Source organism: Leptonychotes weddellii, chromosome 15 (genome assembly GCF_054177405.1).
Source record: "Leptonychotes weddellii isolate Sample4059 chromosome 15, ASM5417740v2, whole genome shotgun sequence".
Taxonomy (NCBI): Eukaryota; Metazoa; Chordata; class Mammalia; order Carnivora; family Phocidae; genus Leptonychotes; species Leptonychotes weddellii.
In genome coordinates, this window is record NC_138383.1 from 36,813,954 (window position 1) to 36,828,141 (window position 14,188).

A 14,188-nucleotide genomic window follows, 5' to 3' on the forward strand; every position below is an offset into this window, starting at 1 on the left:
ACTACAGCTGGGGCTAAGTGGTTGACTTGGCCTTGCCTTGCCTTTTAGGAAGAACCCTTGTGCACATGTTGAAAAATAAAAGTCTGCCTATTTACCTTCTTAAAGGCTGAAGACTGTTACACACATAAACCACAATCTCTGAATCATCTCATCCTGTTTCTGCAACCAAGGAAATCATCATTCACTGTGACATCACGTTCAGGGTCCAGGACAACAGAGGTGATGTCACAACGAAGGCAAGTTGCTTGCTGTGTAATTAGTGTAGGGGGAGGGAAGGAGATGGTTTACAATCCATAGACAGATTCTAACCCACAGTCTATAATTTGAGGACTGGGTCTCTCATAATCTGGATGGAAACACACCTACTTCCTTTTCTGATAAAGAGGAATTTAGCTTTCGCACCCCATAAAAGGTCTCAAAATCGAAAATCATGTTCTCAAAGCCAGCACTGAATTATCAAAGCCAAGGGCGGGGGAGCTAAAGAGGGATTAGGCAACCTTATATATGCACAAAGAAATTCTAGGGGTACAAACGGGTTCAAAGTCTTCTGTCCCTCATACACCCAGTCAAGCCTCTGGACACCAGCGACTTATTTGCCTTGGGGCGAGGGAAATCCTTTTGCCACCAAGCTGGAGAAACAGCTTTGTTTTTCTTCAGCCACTTTCCGTCACGGATATAGCTGCCACATTCAGGCCACTTAAATCGGCCTACTCCTGTCACTAGCGAATGAACATGGCTCAGTAAATTAACACACCTCTTCTGCTCATTTCAGCAGCTCATGTTTGGATTTTAGGCCCTACTGGATTCCAAACAGTCACCATGGGGAGAGTGAGGGTGATTCCAGGGCTGGAAAAGACAAGAAGAAGGGACGAAAACGCCTTCAGGGCCAGGCCGTCTTAGCTCTCGAGTATCAGCGCTCTAGATCTGGCATTCTGAGCAAAGCCTTCAGAAAGCAGCAGCATTACCTTTCGGCGAACGGTGCAGCGGTGACACATCCACTCCCCAGGAGGCAGCATCTCTTCGCTCAGTGGAGGGTTACTGTGGGGAAAAGACCAGGGCGGGACTAAGTGCTAACCCTCGATGCAGCGGGAAAAGCCTAGCTAGGTCTGGCACAAAGCCGCACGTCCCTCGACTCCTAGTCTGGCCAGTCCTGCCAGGCCCGCTAGGGTTCTCCCGCTCTTCCTTCAAAATGGCTGCCCGGCATAGTTGGTAACAACCTGAAGAGTGAGGACCCCCTCTCACATCCGAGAAAGAGAAGCCAAATCCATAGCCATTAACACTGGGCTCACAGGCAAACACCGCCAGAACTAGTTTGGAGCCTTACGAATCACTCGCAAACTGTATCACGCTAATAAAACCATTGATAGGTCCTCCACACTCCTCAAAGTTTGTTAGTGTAAGGCTAAGCTCTTCCATCTGCTGTTCAGAGCCCCATGTAGCACAGATTCATTCCCCCCCTTTCCAGGACCCTTTCCCCTAGTCAAATTGAAGACTTGCTATTTCTTTCTCTACATCACTTTTTCCCCTAGAAAGCTCTGCCTGTTAAAACCCTATTAATCCATGGGGATTAACATAAGAATAAAAAAAAAAAAAACCCTATTAATCCTGTAAAACTTGCCTCAATCAGGCAGCTCAATTTTAATATGACAGCTGCAGATTAAAGATGGCAGATTAAAGATGGCTGCAAATTCTTCACTACTCCTACCGTCCACAGGTAGGCCATTTCCGTCCTCTTGAATAAGGCTTGCCTCGTGACTTGTTTTGATGAATAGAATGCAGCAGAGGTAACCATGTTGTGACTTCCGAGGCTGGGTGTTAGGAGACCTGCAGATTCCATTTTTACATGTTTGGAATGTTCTAGCTCAGAGCCCTGCTGTCACGCTGAGAGGCCACCCAGTGGAGACTTAAGGCACTCCAATTAACAGCTTCCTCTGGACTCCAAGCCAAAAGCCAACATGAACTACTGCTATGCGACTGAGTCCTCTTGGACCATGCCAGCTCAGTCCAGCCTCTAAAGGACTCTGGTCCCGGACAACACCACACTGAACAGAAAAACCACCCAGCTGAGCTCAGTCAACCTGCGGACTTATGAGAGATAATAACCAGTGTCTGAGTTTTGGGTAGTTTGTTACACAGCAACAGATGACTGAGTACAGCTCCTCCATATGCTCCTTCTGCATTACTCAGACATCAAGACCTCTGGGCTACATGGTGTAGTTCTCTTTTTGTACTTCTCATGTTTTTCCTTGTGTGACAGGTTTTTTTCTTTTCTTTTTAAGTTTTATTTATTTTTAAATAATCTCTACACCCAACGTGGGGCTCGAACTCATGACCCCAAGATCAAGACTTGTATGCTCTTCTGACTGAGCCAGCCAGGCACCCTAGTTCTCTTATTTCTTTTTTATTTATTACTTATTGTAAGCTCTACACCCAATGTGGGGCTTGAAGTCACAACCCCGAGATCAAGAACTCTTGACCTACCAACTGAGCCAGCCAGATGCCCCTCTTATTTCTTTCATTAGAGGGCCCGAGACAAAGATTGGATCTCTTTGCTCTTCGTAGGTTTATAACACAGACGTTGTGCACACAGTAGTCACTCAATAAGTCAATACTGAGTCAGAATTAGAGCTGTGTAGGGCAGGCCTTACTGATCCTCCACTGATTTCCATTAAGGTTATACCAAGAACCATATGAGACTTTATTAAATCCTTGGGAGGGTCACATTTCTAATGTCTATACAGTAGTGGTTCTCAAGTGTGGTACCCAGATCAGATGCAAACATCAGTATCATCTAAGGGACGCCTGGGTAGCTCAGTCGGTTGGGCATCTGCCTTTGGCTCAGGTCATGATCCCAGGGTCCTGGGATCGAGTCCCACATCAGGCTCCTTGCTCGGTGGGGAGCCTGCCCTTCCCCCTGCTTGTGCTCTCTCTGTCTCTCTCTGACAAATAAATAAATAAATAAATAAATAAATAAAATCTTGGGGGGGGGGAAAGAAATGCAAAAGAAATTCCTATATTTGGTTCCTCGGAGTCACCTATTTGTAATGGGAAGGAGGAATTTTTTCATCAAAAAAAGATGAGAAAAGGGCGCCTGGGTGGCTTAGTCGGTTACATGTCTGCCTTCGGCTCAGGTCATGATCCTGGGGCCCAAGTCAGGCTCCGCCTTGAGCAGGAAGTCGGCTTGAGATTCTCTCTCTTTCCCTCTGCCCCTGCCTGTGTTCTCGCTCTCTAATAAATAAATAAAATCTTAAAAAAAAAAAAAAAAAGATGAGAAATACTAAAAAAATAACTGAGGGCTGAATAACATAAGGACTCTTCCTGAAGTCCCAGGGCTTAATATTACATTGGTCTACTATTTCTATCTAAAAGAGCACCTGGCTTGGCAAATTATCCTAGCTCCTGCTTTGCCATGCTTTCTTGGAGCCCTGAGTATACATGTTGGGATGTCCACTAAGCCCTTACAGGTCCTTGCTTCCTTTCCTCCCTGTTTCCTTGGTGGAATCTTAGGAGATCCTTACTAGGAAGCAGAAAACTGGAGCACACTGGCCTGTTGTGACAGGTCTTCAAATCCTAGAGGACCACAGATGAATGTCACCTGTCAAGTCTTCGCCACTTCTCTCCAATGGATTTTTGCATAGGCCACATCCAAACTAATGAAATGCATGCATGTAATCTGCAAAGGCCTACAGACTCTGCTAGCTTCAGCAGCTGTCATATTAAAATTAACCCTGAAAAGGCTGTCACTTCTGATTCTGTTTTTCATCATTTCTTTTCATCTGCCCACTTGGCTTTGTACCAAGATACTCTCCACCAAACATGTAAAGCAGAGAAGGGCAAGGCAAGGTGGTTTGAGCTTGGATCTTTTACCAAGATGTAAATGGCCTCCTGGCCATCCTTCACGCTTCCCTCTATCTAGCTCCAACCCCTGCTGGCAGAATGAGTTATTTAAGACACAATTCTGACCATATCACCCTCCTAATTAAACAGCTCTTCAGTATCACCCCTACCGTATCCTTTATTACAGGATAAAGTTTAAGCTCCTCAGTATTGTTAAGTTACGACCCCTGTGGCCAGAATCCTACATCTTTTTCCAGCTTCATTATCCTGATGGCTCCCCACATAGTCCATACCCTTCCTCCACTGTTCATTCTGGAGCTGCCACCTACAACCGCAAATGCTGGTCCTTCCCTCATTCCTTCACCTGGTAGACTCTTTATGTTTTGGGGCTCAAGCCAGGTATTGCCTCCAGGAAGCCTTCTCTGGCAGCCCCTGATTCCCTATAGCACTTCTGTGCCACACTGTACTCCGATTATTATGTACCCGAAGCCCTTTCTCTATGCCTTATCTTTGTATCTCCACGCCCTGCAAGATGCTTGGCACATACTAGGTACTCAATTAAGCTTCAAAGAACTGAGGGACACCTTTTAAATGGGCTTCTAGGAAGTGAATGTACCCCTCCAAAGACATGAGGCAAAGCAATGCAGTTGGGCAGGCACTTGTTTTGGTGGTTAAATCACATATGAAATAATTTGTTTTCTAAGTCACAAAACAGTAAGACATCAGAGTCAAAGCCCACACTTGCAAACCTGAACTTCACATTGAACCACCCCACCTGACTCATTTAAATCTTCTTTAAACAATTTGATTTCTCATTTCTTTTTCTGAACACATGGGTCAAATGCTTAAAATTTTTATTAAGAGGTTCTTAAAAGTAGCTCCTGGTTGGTTTCTAAAGGGTCACTTTTAGGAATACCAAGTTTAAGAACACTCATTTCTCAGAATTCTAGATTACGGCCACAGGCTCTTCTTGTTTGCCCTAAAGTGTGTGATGAGGGCTATGAGTTTAGGGAATAGCACAGGAAAGTCAGAGTATTGTCTCCAGGATGAGCACAGAACATTTAAAAGAGTGAGGCCTTGTTGAGATTTTGCTGCTTTCTCAGAGACAGAATGTGCTTTTTTTTTTTAAGATTTTATTTATTTATTTGACAGAGAGAGAGATAACGAGAGCAGGAACACAAGCAGGGGGAGCGGGAGAGGGGGAAGCAGGCTTCCTGCCGAGCAGGGAGCCCGATGTGGGACTCGATCCCAGAACCCTGGGATCATGACCTGAGCCGAAGGCAGACGCTTAACGACTGAGCCACCCAGGCGCCCCAGAATGTGCATCTTGAAATAAACTTGAAAATGTGGTATTTTGAGAAGGCAGTAATATATAAGACAGGATGGACAGGGAAGGAAAGTCTATGATTCTAGAAAATGATCAGCACAGGTACAGCAGGAATACAGGAACTGTCCATCATAAAGCTTTCTCGATGTTTCCTCTCTGCCCATAGCAATTCCTTTCAAGACATTTAGAAGGCAGTTTCTTTCAACTCAAAATATCCAGAGCAAAAGGATTCATGAAATGGATTCAAGAAAGATAGACTGTCGTTGGAGAAATAGGCTCAGGAATGAATTCGGAAAGAGGCTGTTTTACAAACAGACTAGTTTTGTTCTATATCAGAAATATTGCTAATAGGGAAAGGATTCCAGGGAGAAAGGAGATTCTGCAGCCTCAGGACACTCATACACATCCTGAAGACTTTCCCACCTCAAAGCTCTTCGTCCCATAAGAATGGTGTTCCCTTAAGTTTAGTGTGCAACTTTGAAACAATTATATGCATGCCAGAGTCTTTAAATCATGTTATGTCTGTCAAGAAAAACAAGGCTTTGGGGTCCCTGGGTGGCTCAGTCCTTAAAGCGTCTGCTTTCAGCTCAGGTCATGATCTCAGGGTCCTGGGATCGAGCCCCTCGTCGGGCTCCCTGCTCCGCGGGAAGCCTGCTTCTCCCTCTCCCACTCCCTCTGCTTGTGTTCCCTCTCTATGTCTCTATCTGTCAAATAAATAAATAAAATATTTAAAAGAGAAAAAAGAAAAACAAGGCTTTGTCTCAGCTCCCTCTTATCCTTATATAACAATGAAGACAAGGTGCTGAGGGCCATTCTCTGTAAAAGGAAATCATTAAAAGTTAAAAGTCAGGTAATGTTGGAAATGCTCTGAGTTTCCGCTGCTCAGCAGTGAAAACCATGAGCCAGTGCTGCTTGCAGAGACATCAACATGCTTCCTAATCACTAAAGCCTAGAAATAGCAGAGCGATGATCTCATCTTACATCTACATACTGTATTACAGTTCACAAGTGTTTTCACAGATGCTCTTATTTGATCTCCACCAGCACACTCTAAGAATTCTTACTCCCATCATACAGGTGAGGACATGGACTTATCTAAAGCCAAAGAACCAGTGAAGTTGCAGAATTAGAACCCAAAACAGTTTCCTGGCTCTTTCAAATCTTGAGTCCTAGCTGTTTGTAAAAAACCTTTGGTAGTTCTCTTATTTCTGGGGGACACAGTGGAACATCCATCGAAGTATCTTCCTGAACCTCAAGGTTGAACATTTCTTCTACATCAGTCAATATTTATTGAGTTCCCACTGCTTACTAACTAACCAGTGCCACAGTAGAGGTACCACACTGGAGGAAAGACACAAAGCAGACAAGTTATGATCTACCCCACCAAGAAACAGCCTTTGGGGAGAGAGGATCAAAGTCATTCATCCACTCAAGCATTTAATGAACAATTATTTTATGCTAGGCAATGTGCTAACTGGTGAGATTTCAGACAAGGTCTTTGTTCTCAGGGATCATAGGCTAGAAGACATGAAAAGGACAGATGACAATGAGACCACATACAATCAACTACAAACTGAACCGACCATAAAGACCTAGATAAGACTCAACTGTGCATGGATGCTGGGCTCAGTGAAGAGCCCTAGAAGCTTGGTTACTTGGTACCTGAAGGTGACAGTGGCCTCTTCCCTACTCTTTCCATAATTCAGAACTATACAGCAAACAGTAATTCAGTTAGTGATCCTTTAAAGACAGTGAAGTTAAGGATCTCGAGGGGTTCCGGAGAAACTACAGTTTTGGAAGCAGGTGTATTTCTGTATGTTGAAAAATTACAGGGGCGCCTGGGTGGCTCAGTCATTAAGCATCTGCCTTCGGCTCAGGTCACGATCTCAGGGTCCTGGGATCAAGCCCCTCGTCGGGCTCCCTGCTCAGCGGGAAGCCTGCTTCTCCCTCTCCCACTTCCCTCTCTCTCTGTGTCTCTCTCTGTCAAGTAAATAAATAAAATCTTAAAAAACAAAACAAAACAAAACTACATGAAAGAAGGAAAGTTCTGGGAGTGGGGACATTTTCCTGAGAATGGGTGTTTTATGTCCATCTAGAACCCACTAGTATATGAACCTTTAGATTCCTTCTGAGAACTGTCCAAGCCCTAGAAAGGAAGGTGAGTCCTGGAATGTACGTGAACTGGCTTGTCTTGGAAAACTGGTAGCTCTTTAGAGTACCAGTGAGGACAGAGCTTCTGCAGAATATCCATCCATCTTCACTGCTGTGGATGTTTCCTCTCAGATCATTTGTTAAAAAGCCCTGGCCTGCAATTCCTGGCCAGAAAGGGACTATTCACGGCTTTCTAACTTGCTTCTTAACCACTACCTGATCTTAAAGACATTCTGTTAGCTATAAAATAGTTCGTAACAATAGCGCTCTAAATCCTCAGAGATTGTATAACTGAAAGATATGAACCTCAGAATTCGGTGTGGCTCTCTGTGAAGCCTGACAGAGCCTATAAACCATTAACAGTAACACCTGTACACAAATCAATTAGAAAACTGGTCAAAGGCATTAATTTTTTTAAAGAAAGATTTATTTACTTATTTGACAGAGAGAGACACGGCGAGAGAGGCAGAAGCAGGTTTCCTGCTGAGCAGGGAGCCCGATGCAGGGCTTGATCCCAGGACCCTGGGATCATGACCTGAGCCGAAGGCAGACGCTTAACGACTGAACCACCCAGGTGCCCCAAGACTGATTTATTTTAGAGAGAGAGGGAGAGTGTGTGTGTGGGAGTGAGGAGCCAGAGGGAGAGAGAGAATCTCAAGCAGACCCTGTGCTGAGTGTGGAGCCCGATGTGGGGCTTGATCTCATGACCCTGAGATCACAACCTGAGCTGAAATCAAGTCAGTCACTTAACTGATTGAGCCAGCCAGGCATCCCTAAAGATTTTATTTTTAAGTAATCTCTACACCCTACATGGGGCTGGAACTCACAACCCTGAGATCAAGAGTTGAATGCTCTATTGATTGAGCCAGCCAGGCATCCCAACGATTTTTTCTTTTTAATTCTCTTTGGGAGAATGGGGAATGACTTAACTGACTCAGCCACCCAGGTGCCTTGGCATTAATTTTTCAAAACTAAAACTCCTAAAGCCAACCTCTGCCGCAGCACCAAGCATCTAGACTCCCATAAGCAAATCCAAATGACTCGACTCTATAGCTGACAAGGGTGTCTAGATTGGTCTATTTCTGGAGTCATGGAAGAGAAAACTATACACACACCGCCCCCCTTGGCTAACTGTAATGCCTGCGTTGACAGACCTCTCCACGTCAAAGATTCAAAGCCCAAAGCCAGATGATCCCAACTCACAGCCAAAGGATGAAGTCCAGTTTTAATTTAGAATGCCTCTTTCATTCACTAATGAGGCTGCAGCCCACCACTGCAGGTGGAAGATGTTAGTTGTCATGGTTCTTGGCTCTCTAATTAAGAGGATCTATTTCAAGTCATACACCAGCGTGGCTGATCGGAGTCTCACCTCACTCATCTCCCTCACCTATTAATACACGTGAGCCTGCACTGCATTAACATTTACTTCAGATTTAGTCGCCACCAGTGGGACCTGTTGCTCCATAGCTCTGCGTTAATTATCCATCCAGTGCAAGCAGTTTTTCAGTATGGAACTGGAAGGGAGAAGGGGGAGGGGAACAAGAGAACAAAGGGAGGAGGGGAGAGGTGGAGGGAGAGGGAGACAGGGAAGCAGAAAGACTGCCTTTGATTTCAGAGACCTATTTTTTTGCATTACAACATGCAGATAAAAATGGTGTTGGGAAAAAAAATGGTGTTGGGCTCTGGACTTATTTTTTAAAAATATGTTAGGTTACCGATGTATGGCTCGCAACTGTCTACCCAGCTAAGTGTCACTGACATTTTAAAACTTGAGCCAAAGGCAGCTGGGGAGACATGGAAATATCACTTAACCAAATTAAAAGCTTTGGTGTGTGTCTTAGGACAAAAGGAAGCAAAATGGATGAAAATATTTAAGAAAGAATTCATTTTATTTTCTCTTCCTAGACTGACAAAATATTCTATTTAATACAAAGACCGAACAGGAACACTATGCCGACAGCATATCTGTACACAATATACCAACAGCATTCCACTCGGGTTCTCTTCTAAAAGAGGTCAGTCGTGTGAACTGCTAGGGTCCCTCCTGTCAGAACCCATCATTCTCCAAGAATCAGAAGCTCTCTAGCCATATATGGTAGTTTCAGTTAAAATATCAGACTAAGAAAGATTTCACTGCCCCCTCCCTGCATCCGGATGTCTCCTCCCTTTTTTGGGTGGGTGGGGGGTGTTCAGCCAGCAAACAATAGCACTGAGCTGTTCTGATTTTTAATTTCACAGTTCATGGGTCTTATCCATCCATCTGAGGTCCACTACCAGATAAAAATCCTGCAATTATATTTAACGGCATTGTGTAAGACTGCAAAAGACAATACATGCTCAGAACAGGCCTATTCTCCCTCAGACCTTGGCCAGCTGAGGAACTCTGTTGGTACTATAGCCAAAATGGGAGGGAAGGTGATCACTGACAGGACCACGGTCACATCTCCGCCTCCTGGCAGCCATCTTGATCTACAAAGGAACCTATGAGCACAGAAAACAAGCCTTTTATTAACCGAAACCAGCTTCTGTTCTAGACAAGTTAGGAGGTGCCAGGTAAAATTTAATTAAAAAATATCTTTTAAAGCTTAAAAGCTATATTAATATACCCCAATTTAATGGTTTATGTTTTGAAGAAACAAAATCTAATGAAATTTAAATGTCAGCGTAATAGCCAGCTTCCTCTAGACACTTGTATGGGCATCAGTTTTTATTTTTAAGGATGGCCTACCTTTCCAAGGCTAGGAAGATGGCCATAATGAAAGATACTGGAGATGAAAGCAGAAAGTTTATGGGGTCCCTGAACCTTAATTCCTTATCCCCTTCATCCCAGCTACTGACTCGAACACAGCTAGTGCCACAAAGTACATAAAAAGTACAAGGACTGCTGGCTTTTTCATGCAAAGCCTCAGGAGCAGTATTAACAAGGAGACCAATGAAGTGCCAGGCCATTACAAATGCCCCATTGAGAAACTTAGCTAGTTGCGTCACTTCCACAGGCATACAATCCTTTCAAACTAGCTGACTGTGCCCCCTAACTTCATTGCCTTCTATGTAGAGCTGGCTTGTGGCATCCTCCCAGTGAAAGACACCTGGAGAACAGGAGAACAGGGTTATAAGTTGGTGCAGCAAAAGGGTGGAAGGGTAGAGCACCAACAGTTACATCAGGTGTTTGCCTCTAACTTCTCTAACAAGCTGAGACTCGGTGCCACAGGGCCTTATCTATCATCAATTTGGCTATTCTGACAATCTTGGCTTCTCCACCATGGCAAATGAGCTGGCTGCAAACATTTTAAAAATGGGCTTCATTCATTCACCTCATGATAGATGTTGGAGCCCACCTGTTTTGGAAGAGTCAACATTCTGGCCTCAACAGACACTTTCTGATGTTCCTAGGGAATGTTCTTCTTTGTAAAGAAGAATCAACAACTGTAACTGTGTATTCCAGAGGAGTCTCAGAGGTATGGAAAATTGAGTACTGTTCCATGGCCAAATCAAGGAAATAGCCAGGACATATTTTTTTTTTGCATACGCAGCTTAGGAAATCTGGATCAGTTTATATCTTATAGATACTGGACCTAAAATTCTATAAAGGCTGGGAAAACTAAAAACACTAACAATGTCTTGGGGTGCCTGGTAGCTTAGTCGGTTAAGCAGCTGCCTTCAGCTCAGGTCGTGATCCTGGAGTCCTGGGAGTCTGCTTCTTCCTCTGACCCTCCCCCCCTCGTGCTCTTTCTCAAATAAATGAATAAAATATATTTTTTTAAGATTTTATTTATTTATTTGACAGAGAGAGACAGTGAGAGAGGGAACACAAGCAGGGGGAGTGGGAGAGGGAGAAGCAGGCTTCCCGCTGAGCAGGGAGCCTGATGCAGGGCTCGATCCCAGGACCCTGGGATCACGACCTGAGCCGAAGGCAGACGCTTAAGGACTGAGTCACCCAGGCACCCCAAATAAATGAATAAAATCTTAAACAAAACAAAACAAAACACTAACGTCTTTATTTCAAATCCAACTAAACAGAGAGAGAGCAGGTTTCTCCTTAAGACCCAGCTGCTTTTCCCTATGGAGGATTTCTGCTTCATTTACCCTCCTCTGACGGGGTCTTCTTAAAAAAAGGAGATACAGAATAATGCTATTATTTGCACCAAAACAGCATAGGGCCTATTCCCTCCTTTTTTACTCATAAACCCCATTTTACTCATAAACCTCAAAGTCCCCTACCCTCCATGACGGAAGTAATCTCCTGGCATGCTGTCAAACTATGCTGTCGTGGTTTGATGCCACAGCTAAGTGCTGACTTGGGCTTCTTTTTTTTTTTTTAATTTTATTTATTTATTTGACAGAGAGAGACACAGCAAGAGAGGGAACACAAGCTGGGAGAGTGGGAGAGGGAGAAGCAGGCTTCCCGCGGAGCAGGGAGCCCGATGCGGAGCTCAATCCCAGGACCCTGAGATCATGACTTGAGCCGAAGGCAGACGCTTAACGACTGAGCCACCCAGGGCCCTGACTTGGGCTTCTGAAGCCTTCCAGTTATAACCCCGGTAACCTATTTAGGAGGTGAACATACTTCTCAGAGACAGAGCACCATAATTTTTTCCCTTTGGCCCACTTTTCTCTCAGATGATTCCTAACCAAAGAACGATCACCCTAAAGGCCTGAATGCGTGCACCCAAGTGGTAAGATTTGAGGAAAGCTTATATGCAGCAAGCATTCAAGTCTTGGACATAAGCTCTTTCCCATAACTTAAATAAACTGCAGATACTTTTCTTACCATCCCGCTTACTTCAACACCAACCAACTGAAGCCTGCAGTCAAAGATGTCTGATGAATTAGGGGTTATAAGAATTAAGTTAAGCTAGAATGGCTGAGTGTTGTCTAAGCCAGGCAAAACCATGAGGACTATAAAGGAAGGATAAAAAAACAAAAACAAAAAAGATAAAGCAGAACAACACCTAACAAGAGGCCAAAATCAGTGACAGAATTCTCCCTACATTTTAGATGCTCTTTCAAAAAATGGCAAGCAAGATCAAGGAAAGTTGAATATAGCCAATCTATGTATAGAAAGAACTAGGAAAAGGCATAGGTTTAGACACATTTAATGAGATTAACAGAGTATAATTTTCATAATGCACTTTGACCAATAATTGATAATTGTCAACTGAAAAAGTTCCCTGTAGAGTTTCCCTCTAATGTTTCCAGAGCTTCACTAGAACCAAGAATCAGTAGAACTCTATCTGATGGTTCAGTGACCGTGGGAATTAAAAAGCTCCTGGCTCATCACAGGAGCCCAGGGCTGGTGTAAAGAACAAGAGTAGCTCCTCATTGCCCAGTTTTGTAATGAGGAGACTTATCTACAATCACTGAAGAGTTCTATGCATTTCATTAGCTTCTCTCCTCTGTTCTCTGCACAAATGCAGACAGGAGAAAAATAATACTCAACATCCGTCTGAGGATCACAGCTGGATAGAAGTAGGCAAATGCATTTGTGCTGCTATAAACAGGGTTCCACCCTGAAACTCAAGCTTGCTAGTAATTCTGAGAGGTTACCTCACCCTTGCCTGGCCTGGTGGTAAAGTGATGTCTTTGGGCTATGGTTAAATTCAAACCCTGTGGAGAGTCCTCTCTTGCTCACTCAAGCTTATTTCAAAAAGAGCCTCACGCAGCGCCCAAATCAGTGGGAAAGACGGACGCTAGGTTCAGGCACGGAGTCCCCGCCCTGCTGTTACACTCTTTGTCTTTTGTCCTTTCAAGACTGGGAAACATTTTCTGGGAGATATATCCTGTAGTCTGTCAGAAAACAGGGGAAGGGCAAAGACTACATACCAACACTATTAACATACAGGAAACAAATCTGTAATTAGGGGAAAGGAATAGTGACCGTGTGTTTGTGTTAACAAAGGTACCACCCACTTGGTAAAAGCAGACGTCAGTTCTGTTCCCCAACTAGTGCTTATCTTTGCATGTCTCTCATTTGTAATACCACTAGGTATTACGCAGCAGTGAGCAGAGGAAATGGGCCAGCCTGTGGCTTTCAAGCAGTTTAGTGAGCATTTAGTACATGGTGCAAAAGGCAAAGTAGTTTTTTGAATGAGTGAGTCAAGTTTTATATTACCTGAAATGTCATCAATCTGTAAGGTGTACCTGGAATTTGCTTACTGTGAATTCAACAACAGCTCTACATAGTAGACAAGTTCTTTTTTTTGCTGATGGGTCAAAAGCAATGATTTCTCCTTTTATCAGTGTCTACCGTACCCTTCAGGGTCTTCTGCCTCCCATGCAAATGTGCTAAAACTTCATCTTTATTCTTATTTGCTGAAACCTAGATTCCGAAATCATGTTAGACTTAAAGGATGAAGACTCTGACATCTATAAATGGCAGGCAAAAAAAGGAGTCACCTTCTTATTCTTCTTAACTGCTCTCAAGTCATGGGAAAAGCAGTCAGCTAGTGACCTGTGCATGTGTCCTGGGCATCGTGACAAATCCGCAATACCAAAGTGCCTTTCTGAAATTTGGTCTGGGGCTTGCACTGAATACAATGTCCTCCTCTTTCAGGAAACTGGCAGGGGGACAGCTGTACTCCTGTCCAGTCTCTTGGGAGGCTAGAATTATGCGGAGGTGCTCTTATAAGTGTTACTCATTGAATGGCAATGCAGCTGGCCATGTCTGTACTCCCTGGGGACTCTAAAGTCAAAGAACGAGCACAGCAGAGGTGGGAAAACAAACCCCCTCCCCTGCTCTGGTGACTTAAAACTCTGGCACCTTAAAATAGGAATGCATTTCCAGAAGCCTCTGCTGCATTATCATCATAATATAACCATCACAACCCCAACCAGGATCTTCTACTAGGGCAGCCTGCTGAACTATACACCCGA

The 14,188-nt window shown here is 44.1% G+C and overlaps 1 protein-coding gene across 4 annotated transcripts in view; it reads right to left on the reverse strand.

Moving 5' to 3' along the window:
* Positions 1 to 14,188, reverse strand: part of PHF12 (PHD finger protein 12) — a 40,183-nt gene that overhangs the window by 17,827 nt on the left and 8,168 nt on the right. For all 4 annotated transcript variants that reach the window (XR_014140588.1, XM_081805463.1, XM_081805465.1 and 1 more), the window contains exon 3: positions 966 to 1,038. Coding sequence is in view for 3 of the 4 variants with exons in the window: in XM_081805463.1 (XP_081661589.1) it covers positions 966 to 1,038 (73 nt within the window). In the remaining variant the exon portion in view is untranslated. The remainder of the gene's footprint in view (positions 1 to 965; positions 1,039 to 14,188) is intronic.